Genomic DNA, 16,670 nt, shown 5'->3' with positions numbered 1-16,670 from the left:
TATTTCATTGTTATTCAGATTCTCAAATTTCGTTCCGATTGATTAAGTTTTGAAGGAGGAAAGAGTAGAGAGCGGAACCTCGATTTTAAAGATTTTTTTTAAATATCTTTTGACTGAGTTGTTCTTAATGGACAATTTTTTTTTCGATAAATCTAGTTTATAACACTTGTATATTTAACTAAAATTCCCAAGTTGAAAGGGGGGGGGCTCCTTTCCATTTTAGCATTTTCACTACCGTATCCTCATGCGACACGATAACCTACTACATGTTACGATCCTCTGGCTTTTTGTAAGGATAGTCAATGTAATCGAATATGTCTTCTTCCGAGGATACTGGCACTGGTTCACCGGGTACACCTGCAACAACAGGAATGGTTATTATGTTAAAAGTAAAGACACGTTCATTGTCGGACGAATATAATAGTACAATATTACAGCCACCATCAGATACCACAGAGCGGGCAAGGTGCTCACAAATATCGGAACACGCCTTGTAAACACTGCCCGCTTCGTTATAACAGATGGCGACTAAAAAACGCCTGACTCATAAAACTAGCCTGTCTCGGAAGGACGTTTTTGATCTGAAAACCGCGGTTAGACCTTCGCCTCAATTTTATTTTCACGGGTCGGATTGTATACCTACCTTTTGGATGTCTCACTTCTTTTCATGAGTCAATTTTAAGTTACCTTGGCATAGTTTGGACACTTGCAATACAGAGACAGAAGTCTGTACGTACCTGTGACTCCGACCGGTCTCAGCGAATACTCGTTGAGCGTGAACCCCTTCTCGAGCGCGTGTGCACGCATCTGCTTGTTGAAGACGTCGCTACCCGTGAAGTACAGGACTGCGCAGTGGTACTGCGTGGGCAGGACTAGTCGGATATCTAGACGACGAGCTGGAAGTCCTGGTAGTCGACATACGCCCTGAAAAGATGGAATTGCGAGATCACGTTCCTTACTAGCAAGTCAATTTTAAAGCATAATATCCCATATTAGATATGTAATTGGTTGCATGTAATTGCTATACGATATTATTTAGAAATTGTACCAGCAAGGTCCATTTTCTAGTCACAGTCTAAGCAGGTGCACACATGTTACGCCCCTGCTCGTGTATTTACTTAATTTCTTATATTAGATTACCTCAGAAGAGTATGCCATAAAACGTTAGAGAAAGGAAATAACCAGAGTAAACTTTTACTTTAAGGCAAAAATATATTAGTGTCGACTCTTCAGTGGCATTTTTAAAAGTATCAATGAATTACAATTTAGTCCACATACCATAAATTTAGTGTCTCCCATAGAGATAGTGTCTGTAACCAATCCGCTCAAAGCATCCACAATGCTCTTGAGCAGTTGCTCGTTGTGTTTCTTCTTACTATCGGCTACGACTGATGGGTGGGTCACGAGGGCGTCTATATCGCCGCTTTCTGACTTGCCGCGCCTGGATTTTAAATCAATAAAGTAAAGTATAGGCACAGATTATTAATAAGGTACTCTGCCACCCACCCCCTCGGCGACTTAAATCCCGGAACCCACCCTGCACTGTAGCCGAGAGCCTGAGCAGTTTTAGCATTGCAGATAGGTGGAAAGCGGATTGGCCTGCAACATCACGGGAAAGCCACATATCTGATCCGACTGAAAAACCAAACGGGTTTGATCTTCCTCGGAAAATCTGGTGTCGCTTGAACAGGCTGAGAACCGGTCATGGCCGCTGCAAATCAGCCACACACAAATGGGGTTGGACGGATTCACCACTTTGCGAATGCGGAGAGGAAGAGCAGACTACTGAACATATCTTCCAACGCTGCCCACTCCACTCATATCCCGGGCCTGCCGAAGATCTGTTCGTCGTGACACCGGACCTGGTTGCCTGGCTTAGCAACCTCAAGGCTACACTCTGATTGTTTTTATAATTTGCCATACGATTAAATAAATAAATTAATAAGGTACTAACATACAGATCCTTCACTTGCCCGCAAAACCACAAATAACCTACTCTTTATTTAACTAATACTAACAAGTTACTACGTAACACTCAGAAGGATAGTAGGTACGTGCCACACGACTACGCAGGAGGGGCGTGGCGCCCCTCGGCCACTTGTTCATTCGAATGAACGGCTAGCGTGTAGGTACTTAAAGCGCGATCGAGAGCGAGTGACGTGTGCGTAGGCCGTATAGGTAGTAAGTACAGTCAAGGTAAATTTAAAAATGAAAAATGTCTGCCTTGGGTGAGACTTGAACTCACGGCCTCTGGATCCAATATGACTTGGAACTCCGGGTTGCCGTTTAAGAAGTTTAACACTCTTACGGTAGATGTCGCTACGGGTCCCATTGACCTTAGTAGTGGAAAATTTCGCTGGCTTGGTTGAAGTCTTGGTGGCTCAGTTGGCAGAGCGCTGGAGTATCGATCCAGAGGCCGTGAGTTCAAGTCTCACCCAAGGCAGACATTTTCCACTTTTAAATTTATTCTAAGCCTAGTGGCATCGATTGCAGACGTTTCTGCTAATCAGAAGTTAAAAAATTTTACAGTCAAGGTATTAGGTATAGATGCGAACAATATAAAATGAAATTTCAACCTAAACCGTTTTTTTTTTAATATAGGTACAACACGTGGTAAACAAGAATACGGACCGCCTGATGATAAGCAGTCACCGAAACATGTGGACGCCTGCAACTTATGCATAGGTGCATTGCCGACCCCTTAGAAATCTGTACACTCCTTTCTCTTTATAAAAAGTAGGCATCTGCCTAACTTGATTAGTTACATAGGTACTTATGTGCCAAAGATAAACAGTAAGTTTTATTTTATTTATCGTATGGCATTTATACGTCTTACTGGATTTCAATTACATAATGGTTTCCTTAAGTATTAAATCTTAAACTAGAGATTGATGAATGTGCTCTTCAGATACTCAATTGCCGTAACAGTAAGTACAAAACACACAAACCTGTAACTGCCACAAATTGTCACGGTGAATTGAGGATCTTGTTCCAAAATTTTGGCTTTCAATTTGGTTTCAATTTCTTGTATCTCCGTTCTTGGTATCTTCTTCTCAAAATCTTCAAAGTATCTGAAAATGAGCATTATATTTACAACCAAAAATCCAACCATATTTGTTTGATCAATATTTAGGATTTGCAGAAAATTCTGAGTGAGCTTTGAATACCCGTAGGTACCTATAATTTTTATGTTCGGTTCGACAGAGCCCGATTTCTTTGGCGCGTCGAACTCAAGGTGGCGAGCGTAAGCGGCAAGCGAAAATTGACTAATTCATCCGGAATATTTTTTTAAAAGAAAGTCTTAATATTACTCACTTTAGACCAATCAGTTGATGATGGTTTAATTTGTTTTGGCTCTCTCTGAGAGCTTCTATAGTTTTAATCCCGCTCTTTACTAAGTCAGCTGCTTTCACGGGACCAATTCCTGAAACTCGCGTAAGCAAACTGATGGATTGAGCATCCTCATCATGATGAATATTTTCAAGCTTCTGTAGTTTTCCGGTTTGTAGGAACTCATCGATTTTCTTCGAAATTTTGTCACCGATTCCGTTTAATTTTTTGGCTTCGTCTCCGGATTCTATTCTCTTGCTGTGAGAAGCCAAAACACTTGCTGCTTTCCTGTAGGCATTGTACTTGTGTATGTTACGGCTAACGTTTTTTTCATATTCTGCTAATTCCATCAAGAAGTCGCAGAAGTCCCCATTTAAATTATCCGTTCCTGAAGGATTCTTTCGTTTACTCATGGCAGGTAGAAATCTGTGGCAATTGGAAATCGGAATATTATAATTTTTCTTTTTGTAAAAACTCTTTATTTACATGAACATGTTTACATAATTATAAAAGAAACCAAGACGCATTAATAATTATTATTATAATTAGTTTTTATAGTTTTATGGTTTTACAAAAACTCGTTGTTTACATTGAATATCCAACAGTTTAAATTTTAGCGGGTTACTGGTTTTGCAGTTGGCCAGACTGGTCTGAATACAAGTTAGCGGTTGGTTGGCGGAATTTCTATGGTAATTCGCAAATGTCAGATTGATTTTGAGGTTGTTTTGATAATTGTTATTTTTGTTGAAAATACTTGCATATATTTTAATAAATAATGTGTTATGATGATAACACAGTTCAATGTGTTGCGTGTTTACAATTAAGTGAAATATCTGTTACAACTGTGCGACAAAAGGAAAGTCTTCGTTATGGATAATATAACACAGAAACTGTCGCAGTATTTTGGACACAGAAAGTTTAAAAGTGAACTTCAAGAACGTGCAGTAAGGGCAGTAGCTAGAGGTAAGCGGTAGTAAATGATAAATCTGTATACAAGCCCAGTAATTATTTATAAATAAACACCAAATCTTACACGCAATAATTTTTATACTGCTATATTTGGTAAGAACACAAAGGTCTTGTATTGCGCGAGAAGAATCACACTTCAAAATAGTCGCGTTATATCAGTGCTGCCAAAATAAAGACGTGATAGGTATGATAATAATCGCACTTTCTTTTTTGTTTTCTTTATCTCAATACTAATTAATGCAGTCTGACTTTTTAAACATTTAAAAGTAGAGATACAGTATATGCCATACGATAAATAAATAAATAATGACACGAAAAACTCTCTTTTAAAATAATTGAAGTTTGGCAATAAATCTTGCTAAATATGTCTTCATTAATTGTTTAGTTTCATAAGTCATAAATATCAAAATATAATTAAAAATGAAAGCAAAGTTCCTTTAATTGAGACAATTACTACAATGTGTATTTAGTTATTAATTTATTAATAAAAAAAAATTAACCTACTGCCAACCTGACAGATTTATGATATAAGTAAATGAATACTTCCAGGAGTCCATGATGTGTATGTGTCCATGCCTACGGGGTCGGGCAAGTCCCTGTGCTTCCAGCTGCCCGCCATGCTGCAAGACAACAAGGTGGCTATTGTGTTCTCACCACTGCTGGCCCTGATCAAGGACCAGATAGACCATCTCACTAAAATCAAAATCACTGCAGAATCAATCAACTCTAAAATGACTGGCAAAGATAGAGAGAGGGTCCTGAATGATTTAAGAAGTATGAAGCCAAACACTAGGTTCCTTTATGTAACGCCCGAGCAGGCTGCTACAGGAACTTTCAAATCATTGATGGAGCATCTCATTAAGTATAAGAAGATCTCATATGTAGTTGTTGATGAAGCTCATTGCGTCAGTGAATGGGGTCATGACTTCCGACCAGACTATTTGAAGCTAGGAGATCTGAGGGAGAAATATAAATCTGTGACATGGGTCGCTCTCACTGCTACAGCAAGTTCGGAAGTCACTAAAGACATAATGGCGAATCTCAAGCTTCTGACCCCTGTAGCACAGTTCAAGACACCTAGTTTTAGGAAGAATTTATTTTATGATGTTGTTTATCAAAATTGTATAGATGATGAAATTGGACATTTAATGGAATTTTTAAAGAAGAGTTTAAAGGAAGATGAAAATGTTAAGCCAGTAAGTTTCACATATTTTAAATTTGAATTTTTGGAGCTTTTTTTCTATTTTTCTAATGTAACATTTAATGTTTTCTTTCAGAAAGACAAAAATGCTGTTATTGTTTACTGTAGAACTCGTGATCAAACTGAGGAAATATCAAATATGCTGAACAAAAGAGGTTTACCATCACTGGCATATCATGGTGGTATGTACTGTAGGCAGGCATTTTACACGGTAACCTATTTTGAGTGAGGCTGTTTAAATAATGCAGCCGTTGTTTGCTCAGGCTTGTACTCATATTATGTGATTTATTTGATAATTAAATTTGGAACTCTTAAGACTGACTCCAACAAGAAAATGATACTTAACTTTTTTTATAAATATGTGTCTGTGCTATTTTTTGAGAAGAGAATACTGTTCTTATTTTGGTTATTGTACAATATTCCCAGTTCCTACCACAAAGCCTAGTCCAAGGTCTGCACCAAAAGTATGTGAAATCATCAATGTCAATAGTTTGCTAATGCCCTAAAACATTGAACATTTAAATTTTTTTTCTTTGCTACCTTGATACTGATTTGAATAAATATATGTACAAAGAAATAATTACCATTTGATAAGTAACAAAGTGGGACTTTAAATTAGACAATTGGGCGAAAACATCGACCCATGCGCCGCATTTTGCCGCGATTTGTTTGTAGGTACATATATATATTTATATAAATAGCGTCTTTATAGCGAGCAACAAGGTGGGCCTTTTTCTTGCCTGCTGGCAACATATTTGATGACATTTATACTTAAACCTTGCTTGCAACTCTGCAGGTATGAAATCCGCGGATCGCGTGACGGTACAAGAGCGTTGGTCGCGCGGCGAAGTGCCATGCGTGTGCGCCACTGTCTCCTTCGGCATGGGCGTGGACAAGGTTCGTATGGCTGAATTATTGTGGGAAGAACAGAGGGCATAGACAGGATGCCAATTGTTTGAGCTGTAGTTAAAGGAACGGTAATTGTTTACTGTCACTGTAAATATTAGTGCGACAGACATGCATAAGAGTTTTGTTTGCTAAGTTGCAGACGGTTAGCTTCTTGGCTAGGTAATCTTTAATAGTATATTACGATACAAATGCGTAAAAAGGGAAGTTCGAAACGAGTGGCGATAAATTAAAACACGACCGAAGGGAGTGTTTTTAATCGACACGAGTTACGAATTTCCTTTTCGCACGAGTATCGTACGACGTTTTTCAGTACAGATACAGATGTCCCTCCGAAGTTTCGACCTGACATATAATGAACCACTTCTTGCACTAGTGCGTAAAAAAACACCATCTGTACTGAAAAAGGTTTCGCCCGAAGCATCTTCGCGCTCCTGAATCTGCCGCCTTTTTTGCAACACGGTGCTAATGAGTGAATTTTGTTTAAAAACCTGTGATTATATTAGTTATTTTAATTAATCATATGTACATGCAAATTATGACTATCACAATAGGTATAGATTATCAATATTATTATAAATTATTTTTTTGTTTTAACTAGTATGTTGTAATCGAATATATCAAACAGCTTCTCTAATTTTGTTGTAAATGGGTTACTGTAGTATCGGAAATAGAAAGATAACGCTGCGGTTAACTGATAGTAACTACCGCCAAGCTGTCACTTTCCATATTTGAAATGCTAGTAACGCAAATGTATGTAAAGTGCACGAATATATTATAGATCTATTTATATCTTTAGGCGACCGTCCGAGCTGTGGCGCACTGGGGACTGGCGCAGAACGTCGCGGCCTACTATCAGGTACGAAGGTTGCGGCTATCATTCGCTGCCAACAAGTTCAAATGTGTATGAATAGCTTAATAACTGCATTAATTATAATAATAGGACAACATTCACAACACACTTCGTTCACTATATAAAAAGGATGGTATAGTAACCTTGTATGGCGAATACCTTGTATGGCGAATTCATTGGTTTTTGTATTAACTGATAACATTATTTTATAAGATAAATTGTACCGTTTGTGCCCTAATAAACATTAAACATTAAACATTATGAGAAAAGCACTTGAGGACACACAATTCGGCATCAAGGTGGGCGGCCGCAACATTACAAACCTAAGGTACGCAGACGACACTACTATTGTGGCTTCGAGTGAAGAGGAGATGGCGGCCCTGCTGAAGAAAGTTGAAGCAGAGAGTGCTAAAGCTGAATTGAGAATAAACCACAGCAAAACCAAGATCATGGTAGTAGACCGAGCAAGTGTTCTTCCTCAATCCAATGCCCTTGATAGCTACGAGAAAGTGGATAAGTTTGTTTACCTGGGGTCGCTTATTTCTAATGGCGGTGGCAATACACAAGAGATATGTCGACGTGCAGGAATGGCGAAAGGTGCTATGGCTCGATTAGAGAAGCTATGGAAAAACCGTGGTATTCGTCGTGCAACCAAGGTACGGCTGGTGCGAGCATTGGTGTTCTCCATCTTTATGTATGGCGCTGAAACTTGGAGCTTAAAAACCCTAGATAGGAAAAAGATTGATGCTTTTGAGATGTGGTGCTGGAGACGGATGCTCAGGATCCCATGGACTGCTTTTAGAACTAACGAGTCAATACTGCGAGAACTGAATATCACCAAGCGGCTCTCAACTATTTGTCAGGAGAGAATACTCAGGTTCTTCGGGCATATCATGCGTTCTAAACAGCACACTCTCGAAAGGAACATTATGCTCGGCAGTCGAAGGCCGACGCTCCAGGGGTGGAATACCGCTAAGGTGGGCTGAGACCGTGAAGAAAGCTTGTGGTTCCATGCAGATGGCAGTCCATATGGCCCTAGACTGCGTCAAGTGGAGAGAAATCACTGTTGGTCACGATCCTCAGCCATGAGGGAACGACTGAGAAGAGAAGATAGTAACCTTATACTTCTCGTTCCACTACAAACATCGGTTCTTGGAACGACCCAGTGTAATTTTTAGATACCTGTAAGACCTATACCACCTAAATGTTCAGGCTTGCTGTTTAACCCTTAGGCCGCCGATACCCGATACCCGATACCCGAAAACTGCATTTTAATGAGGGGGCAAACTAACATTTTATCACACCAGGCAACACCACTATAAACGCCTGCTGATATTATCAAATCACATTCATTCTTTGAAGACTTTTTCTCTATACCCATAGCGACTGTAGTAGCGATTTCTCTCCTAACCTTTAGGTGTGCCTTCTCATTTCTCAGTTCAGATGTTTCTTTATGTCATGACAAAAACCATCAATGAAGTTATCAAACTATCGCAGGAATCCGGTCGAGCCGGCCGCGACGGCAAGCCAGCATTCTGCCGAGTCTACTACTGCCGCTCGGAGCGCAATGCTGTCGACTTCTTGCTCAAAACGGAGCTCGGGCGCGCCAAGACGCCCGAACAGAAGCAGCGCTGCAAGAACGCGTATAAGAGCTTCGAGATCATGGTCAAATACTGTGAGGAAATCAGGTAGGGATTAACCAACTCAAGGCATATTACTTCAAATACAAGTATAGCGGCGATGGAATTCAATTTTGATACATTCAAAATATTTAATTTATCCAAGATTTATAGGTAAAGTAATTAGAGGTATACTATGATGATGTGTGTTGTTCTACAGACAATAAATGAAGTACGAAAGTAAGTGAAGTACAACAAACAAGCCAGCTTTCTGCAGTGTGTACCTACTATCGTCGCTTGAAATGCAACGCCGTCGTTTTCCTGCTCAAAACAAAGCTCGGGTGTGCAAAGACGTTGTTACATACCTATATTACAGTAAGAAATATTAAGGAAGCAGCATCAAGCATTTTTACTTTTATCTAACTAACCTGCTAAAATTAATGGTTACCATAGCACCTTGTTTCGTAAGTACAGTAAGTGTTTGAAGCAATGTAGTAATCTTCTTTTTGAATGTACAGATGTCGGCACAAAACGTTTGCGGATTTCTTTGGCGAGGAAGCGCCCAAATGCGTGGACCGTTGCGACGTCTGCGCCGACGAGCGAGCGGTCAGGCGAGCGCTCGACCAACACCAGAGACGAGCCATGTCAGCACGGTTACAAGGGGGGCTGGTGTCTAACGTCGACCCTGCGCAGCTGTACGGGGAGGGGCGGTACGGGCAGATGAGGTGAGTGATATAGAGACTCGTGTAGGTTGGAGAAGGATCTCCACCAACATCAGAGAAGAGCCATGTCGCCGAGACCACAAAGGGGACTGGTGTCTAGCGTGGACCCTGCGGAGTTGTACGGGGAGGGGCGGTACGGGCAGAACAGGTGATTGTTGTATGCACGCGTGTACGTTAGAGGATGTACAGAGCGGTCATGCTTCAATGTCAAGATTACGATGGGGATTCAATTCTTCGGGTAAGGGGCGATACGGGCAGAAGAGTTGAGTGATATAGACATGGGTAGTTTAGAGGAAAAAGCACTGACGAGCATGAGATCAGCTAATAAATGATGACGAGCTAATTGTTTAAGTAAAGGAGTTAAAATAACAGCAGCCGAGAGTTGGCTTTACGGGGAATTTAGTTTAAGAATTTGCCCTATTGAGTAATTTAAAGACGCATTACTATCTTGAGTCCAGTCTTGAGCACCAGTGGAGTCACTATGTCAATTACAATTACTATTTGTCCTCAGGGAAGCGGAGGCATACGGCGCCGACGACAGCGGCTCGGACGGCGAGGACAGCCGCCGCCGCGTCGCGCAGGAGACGCGCTCGCTCATACTCGAGGAGTTCGCCAAGAGGAAGAAGAGCACGGAGAGAGACAGGAGGAAGGACAAGGGCGGCGACGAGCAGGCGGCTAAATACTCCGCATGCAGGGCTTCCGAGAGCACGGGCACCAAGGTATGCTGTACACTACGCCTCACTAACTGGTGTGACTAGCTCGCTCATACTCGAGGAGTTCGCCAAGAGGAAGAAGAGCACGGAGAGAGACAGGAGGAAGGACAAGGGCGGCGACGAGCAGGCGGCTAAATACTCCGCATGCAGGGCTTCCGAGAGCACGGGCACCAAGGTATGCTTACAACAATTAGTATTTACTACACAGACTACACTACGTTTTTGTGCCTTTTAACGTTTTAACGACGCAAAAACGACGGGGTGTTATAAGTTTGACGTGTCTGTCTGTCTGTCTATCTGTCTGTCTGTGTGTGTGTCTGTCTGTGGCATCGTAGCTCCCGAACGGATGAACCGATTTAGATTTAGTTTTTTTTGTCTGGAAGCTGAGTTGGTCGGGAGTGTTCTTAACCTTGCTTCATGAAAATCGGTCTACTATGTCGCGGTCGGGGGTTTTTCGAAATTTTACTTTTGTGGTTAGGTTATAAATGCAGTGAAAGACACGTGGAAGCCGTATTTTTAGTTGTAACATGTATTTATTTTCAGGTGAACGGGCTAACAGTGGCCACCCGCGAGAGCTACCTGTCCCTAGTGAAAGATGCGCTAAACAACAACATGGCGGCCATGAAAGGGATAGAAGATCCGGTACACCCTCTCACTCGCACCGACGTGGAGCAGTGCGCGGCTGACTTGGAGTATGAGGCGTTCTGCGGCAGCACTGTCATCAGCCTGTACCGACGCGCTGTGCTGAAAACGGTACGTGTACTATGGAGGAGAAAAAAAAAGTGTTAACATGGCGGCTATGAAAGAGACAGAAATACCGATGTACCCGGTCTCTCAAACAAGACACATTGACGCTATTCAAAGATCTTACCAGTATTTCTGTATAATTCTTCGCACACGAAAAGTATGGTTATACCACCACCATTATATTTCAGATATCTTCGATAAAATCTTACGACGATGGTCTCTATCCAGCGCTCAAAACCTATGAGCCGAAAAAACGTAATACTCTCAGAGAATTCGTCAACGAGTTCGAACAATCGAAGAAGGGGAAGGGGAAAACTAACATGGGCGGCTTCGTCACAGCGGCCGAGCTAGAAATGGGTATGTTTTTTCTCTAGAAACATCTGTGTACTTACCAATCTAATTTTGCATTTGTATGAGAATGTAATTTATTTATTTTGTTTTGTAGAATCAAAAAATGAAGAAAGAGTTCTTTCTAAAGCAGACAAGGAGACACAACGTAAAGCGAACTCGTTCAAAAGAGACCCGCTTCAGCAAACTAAATTGCAGAGCTTCTTTAGGAAAGCCTCTCAAATATCTCCAAAGAATACTCCAGATGATAGTGAGGGTGACGGACTCTTTATAGACGATAGCAAAAGTCCGAGTGAGGACGCGCTGAAAGAAGACACTAACGATGTAGAAACTAAACAGGCAGATGATATCCATAACGACACTACTTTAAAGATAGAAAATAATTCCGAACCTGAAAACAATATTGAAACCATTGATGATTCTAAAAATGACTCAAAAGAAGATTCCGAAACGAAGACTTTTGTGATTAATATTACGTTACAAGGTGTGCCCAGTAAAGATAAACATAGCACCAAAAGCAAAAAAGAATCGAAGCATTCTAGAAGCGATAACCATAAGAAAGAGTCAGAACGACACAAGTCTGATAGAAAACATAAGGAGCATAAACACAACAAATCAAATGAAAATAAATCACCAAGCAAGTCACCGAAACAAGCTAAAAGAAAAATTAAAGACTTGTTTGGGGAATCATCTGAAAGTGATGGAGAAAAACCAGAAGTTAAAAAAGTTAAAACGGAAGATAAAAAACGAAGAGAAAGCAAAAAGCACGACGATAAGAAACATCATAAAAAGACTGAGCATTCACATGAAAAGAAATCAGAAGAAACAATTACTCAAAAAGAACAACAAAACAAACCTGAAGCGACGTCCGTCGCGGAGGAGAATAATTCAGGTAGCGAGTCTGAAAAAGAGTTAGTTATAGACCTGCAACTTGAAACTAACAACGAGAATGAACCAGAAAACAGCATCGAAAATACTTCCTCCGAGCAATCTCATAATTCGTCAGCAGCCAGCTCTAATCCAGTGGAAGCGAGCGAGGAAGACGCAAAGTTGGACAAAGCGCATCAGCTCAGCAAAGAAGCCGATAAAGTGTTACAAGCGCTGAAAATGTTCTCAGAAAATCCGCCAGAACCAGTAGTCATAGAAAAGCCTGTAGAAAAAGAGAAGCCTAAAGATATAATCTCTCCTAAGTCATCACATAAGCATAAAAGTGATCATCACTCTAAAGATAGAAGTAAGTTAAGTTTAAGACGTAAATCTAAAGAGCATAAGGAACATAGGGATAGGCATAAGGAGAAAAAACATAAAGTTGAGAAGATTGTAAAGGAGGAAAAGAAAGCTGAGAAGGTGGATGTGGCGGGGCTGGTGGTGAAGTTGCTGATGCCGTATTACAAGCGCAAGAAGATCGACAACCGCGACCTGTTCAAGGTCACGGCGCGCCACATCGTGCACCAGCTGCTCGCCATTCAAGTCACCGGTAAGACTACTGTCACTATTGTCCTAGAGCTGTAAGAACCTCTTTTTGACACATGACAGCGTCCACAAAACGTAAACTCGCGCAACCTAATGAAATTTTAAATAAAATCCTGTATAATATTTAAAAAATGAAGTACTTACAAACAATATTTCGCTTACTTTAAACATAATCTAACACATGTTACATATTTGCTGATCTTCGTTAGTGAGTATTTTACGATATTAATTTATCACGCAGGATTTACTTATTATGTCATTTATCATTCATTTTTATTTTTAAACTAGTGCTGTGGCAGAGTCTGTCATTTCGATTAAAATGACATTTCAGTAAGTTGATAGAAATCGTATATTTGTTTAAGCGCCTCCTTGTACATATGGCCTAATCGATTCAACCAATTCGAAATTAATCGTTAGATTTGGCAAACGATACGTCTTAGTTACATCGCAACATACTTCAAAACAAATGTGTCAAAAATGTGAACTTACAAATCCGGGACAATAATTTGTGTTTAAGTAAATACTTGCATTTGATATTCAATTTTCTTTGTATGTAGATAGAATTGTTTGAAGAAAGGAAGAATAAAAATCTAAAATCCCGTTAAGGTAGATATACTACGCAATAGTAACTTGAAGTTTTCTTTGCAGAGGAAGCAGCTATCGACATGTTACTCAAGAAAGCGTTCAGTAAAGAAATAAAAATCGAGAATGAAAGCGACCTCGCGGTGAAGCTGAACCTTAGCCAATGACAGTTTCTCTTTTATTTATATAATATTTACATTATTTATATTTGTTGTTGCGGTTGTGTGATTATACCCTACATAATAAATTAATTTCATGGTCAAATGCATGATACGCAATATCTTGTTGTAAATAAGCTTAATACAGCTATTTTATTGTTATAACAAATAGTTTGATTGATCAAATCACGATTAAAACCACTAAAATAGTCAACTAATTTCATTTGAAATATTTTAATCCCAGTAATAAAGTTTCTAATGAAATATATTTCTTAAACATAATTTTATGCATATCAACCAAATGTCGTTCTCGTGTCGTCTACCAACAAAGTATAGTTTATTTATCACTAATGATTCTACCCAAAATTTAAGTTTAGCCCTGTATAGAGGATATGCAGCAAGTGTCATTAAAACAATGCCTCGGGCACACTTAGTCTTAGTTTATGATTATGATTAGTTTTTTGAGGATCGTTAGTATATTTTTGTATTAGATTTTAATTTGCCCGGCAAATTTGGCCGCGTAATGATTTTATATGATTTTTTTTTTATTTTCCATGTATTATATGTATTTCTAAAATCTAACTATTGTGAAAAAAAGAAAGGAAAGTAATAAGGAAGTGTGTCTGCAATGAAGAGGCACACTCAAAGGTTATGACCAGGGAGCGTACTTTTCATGCCGATGACATTAATCTGACGTCACGCTCCGTATAGGGTGATCCCAAATAGTTTTATTGTAAATTATTAATCATTAGTCGTCAATCATTTTAATCGTGTACAAATTACTTCAAATACAGTAGTCCATTTACATGTGGCATAAATAATACCTACTTGAAATGTGAAACGTGAATAAAATTATTTGATTTGTTTTTATAAATAAATTTAATTAAATAGTATTTATAACAACACATTACAATAAAGACGTAGAAAAGAGAATTTCTCTCTACCGTAAAGCACACCATCCTTCTTGCATTCATTACCATGCAAAGAAATTCATAACTTAAAATGATTGATGACTAATGATTAATAATTAACAATAAAACAATTTGTGATCACCCTATATGGAGCGTGACGTCAAATTGATGTCATCGGCACGAAAAGTACGCTCCCTGGTTATGACAGATGGCCATTGAACAGATAAATAATTTCATACGTGAGAGCGAGAATATGATATTTGTTTTCTCGCTCTCACATATAAATGACAGTGACATACCTAGACACTAGCAGAGGCGCCGCCTGGCGGGATAAAATATCAGTGTGCCACCTCATTGAATTTGACCGGTTAACAAATGAGTTTATTACGAGTTCATATTCCATTCAATTTGCTCTTATTTGGTGTAATGAAATCACAAAATCATCTGTGACGATGAGTAAAAAAATCAGACACTTTCGAATTTCTTATGGCACACATAAAGCTTCGAAATAATTTTCGAATCAACACTGACGCTGCCGTAAGTCGCGTCAACTCAATTCAAGGTTTATTGTTTATTGATTGGAGTCAAAGTCATCAGTAGTATTTTGATACAGTGGATAAACATGCGGGCGAGTTATTCAGAGTTTGAGTGTATTCCCATTTGTCGCAGGGCACAGGTGCATTTGTATGATTCATCACCTCGCCTGCATGTATGTCGGCGAACTCGAGGCGCGATGACAAATAGGAACGAATCTTGTACAAATTACGTAAGTAGCTAATTACTACTTTGACCGCCAAAACTGTCACGTAAAGGCGTTTTCACATTTTCCGATCCGATATCGGATGTAGGACCGATATCCCATACATTGAAGCCGCCATCTTTGATTTTTGCTTTTGAAATCCTTCCGACATCCGATATCGGATCGGATAGTGTGATAACGCACTCTCAAACCACCAGTATCAATTTAGGCGCTCTCCGACAAAGTTCATGGCGCGCCCCACATGAAAGGTGGTGTTCAAAAGGTCAACATTTTTTTTTTCAATGCTACCATTTTCCTGAGTAAATGTGACCGTAATGACTGGAGGCAATGTTCCTCGATATCTCCGTCGTTACTGGACCGATTTTGAAATTTTTTTTTTGATTGAATGTCTATGTATATAGATTGGTCCCATTTTTCTCAGAACCCAGTTCTGATGATGGGATCCTGGAGAAATCGAGGGAACTCCTCAAATCTGAAAGGCATACATATGGTGATTTTTGTGTTTTTAAAGGAACAGCATGCATTTACGTACGGAACAGTGACATTTGGTGCAGTGGAACTCCTGATGATGGTCAGAATGGAACTCCTCAAATCTGAACGGCACACTTATAGTGACTTTGGTATTTTTATAAGAACAGCATGCACTTACGTCCAGAACAGTGACATTTGGTGCAGTGGAACTGCTGATGAAGAGTGAGCCGCCCCTGGTTAGAGTTCCGTTCTAATAATCATTATCTGTAAGTACTTCAGAATCATCCAAATTTCAAAATTTGTTCAGAAATGACGGAGATATCTAATAACAAACATTAAAAAATATACAGACGAATTGATAACATAATCCAACATTTGAAAGTATTTATCACCAGAACCCCAAAGGAAGGCGGTTTTTTTTTTCTTAAAAATTATCATTACACCAACTGTAGGCCTAGCTCATGATTGCCGCGAGATAGACTACCCGTCCTTATGTCATTAAAACAATTAGACTCTCGCGGCAATCATGTGCTAGGCCTACTGGCAATGGCATAGGCTCTCTTTTCTCTATCTCTCTTTTATTCTCGAGAATGCAAACTGCAAAGTATTCTTATACAAATTTTAACTTGATGCTTGAGTTACACGAATGGATATGATATCCAAAGAAGGAAATGGCGATTACGTGCATTTGGATAAGCGGTCGTCCTCTTTTAAAATCGCTGCAATTTACTGTCTCTGACTGAACGTACAAAGCAAGGACATGAACATTATACGTGGCTAAGTACACACTACACAGTACCTGGACAAACACAAACAGTACAGTTTTTTGGTAAATACGTATCAAGGTTAAAGATATGTATGTCATGTTCCTACTAAGGGCGTTGTCACACTAGCGATTTGCGAGTGG

At 39.6% G+C, this 16,670-nt stretch overlaps 2 protein-coding genes across 2 annotated transcripts; one reads left to right on the top strand and one right to left on the bottom strand.

The window, feature by feature from the left end:
• Positions 1 to 246: 246 nt before the first annotated feature.
• LOC125229070 (DNA polymerase beta-like) lies at positions 247 to 3,750 on the bottom strand. Its single transcript, XM_048133849.1, has 5 exons — positions 3,316 to 3,750; positions 2,949 to 3,071; positions 1,279 to 1,441; positions 738 to 924; positions 247 to 357 (listed from the first exon to the last, which is right to left on the bottom strand). The coding sequence occupies exons 1-5, from the start codon at positions 3,741 to 3,743 to the stop codon at positions 263 to 265; spliced, it is 996 nt and encodes a 331-aa protein (XP_047989806.1). The 5' UTR covers positions 3,744 to 3,750; the 3' UTR covers positions 247 to 262.
• Positions 3,751 to 4,044: 294 nt separating this feature from the next.
• On the top strand, positions 4,045 to 13,829 carry LOC125229060 (ATP-dependent DNA helicase Q5-like). Its single transcript, XM_048133840.1, has 13 exons — positions 4,045 to 4,293; positions 4,849 to 5,495; positions 5,577 to 5,682; positions 6,297 to 6,397; positions 7,206 to 7,265; positions 8,757 to 8,947; positions 9,397 to 9,603; positions 10,112 to 10,205; positions 10,375 to 10,488; positions 10,857 to 11,066; positions 11,249 to 11,417; positions 11,506 to 12,885; positions 13,530 to 13,829. Exons 1-13 carry the CDS (start codon positions 4,200 to 4,202, stop codon positions 13,628 to 13,630), a joined length of 3,474 nt encoding a protein of 1,157 aa, XP_047989797.1. The 5' UTR covers positions 4,045 to 4,199; the 3' UTR covers positions 13,631 to 13,829.
• The last annotated feature ends 2,841 nt before the right edge of the window (positions 13,830 to 16,670 follow it).

The sequence above is a fragment of the Leguminivora glycinivorella genome, chromosome 1, assembly GCF_023078275.1.
Source record: "Leguminivora glycinivorella isolate SPB_JAAS2020 chromosome 1, LegGlyc_1.1, whole genome shotgun sequence".
In the NCBI taxonomy this organism is placed as follows: Eukaryota; Metazoa; Arthropoda; class Insecta; order Lepidoptera; family Tortricidae; genus Leguminivora; species Leguminivora glycinivorella.
This window is presented reverse-complemented; position numbering and strand designations above follow the sequence as displayed.

Excerpts from the sequence above, each read along its gene's own strand:
- LOC125229060 (XM_048133840.1), top strand. The coding sequence starts at position 4,200 with ATGGATAATATAACACAGAAACTGTCGCAGTATTTTGGACACAGAAAG. Across the intron at positions 5,683-6,296 it reads ATCACTGGCATATCATGGTG|GTATGAAATCCGCGGATCGC; the intron begins GTATGTACTGTA and ends GCAACTCTGCAG. Across the intron at positions 12,886-13,529 it reads GCTCGCCATTCAAGTCACCG|AGGAAGCAGCTATCGACATG; the intron begins GTAAGACTACTG and ends TTTTCTTTGCAG.
- LOC125229070 (XM_048133849.1), bottom strand. The coding sequence starts at position 3,743 with ATGAGTAAACGAAAGAATCCTTCAGGAACGGATAATTTAAATGGGGAC. Across the intron at positions 3,072-3,315 it reads CATCAACTGATTGGTCTAAA|ATACTTTGAAGATTTTGAGA; the intron begins GTGAGTAATATT and ends GCTCATTTTCAG. Across the intron at positions 1,442-2,948 it reads ACAATTTGTGGCAGTTACAG|GCGCGGCAAGTCAGAAAGCG; the intron begins GTTTGTGTGTTT and ends TTTAAAATCCAG.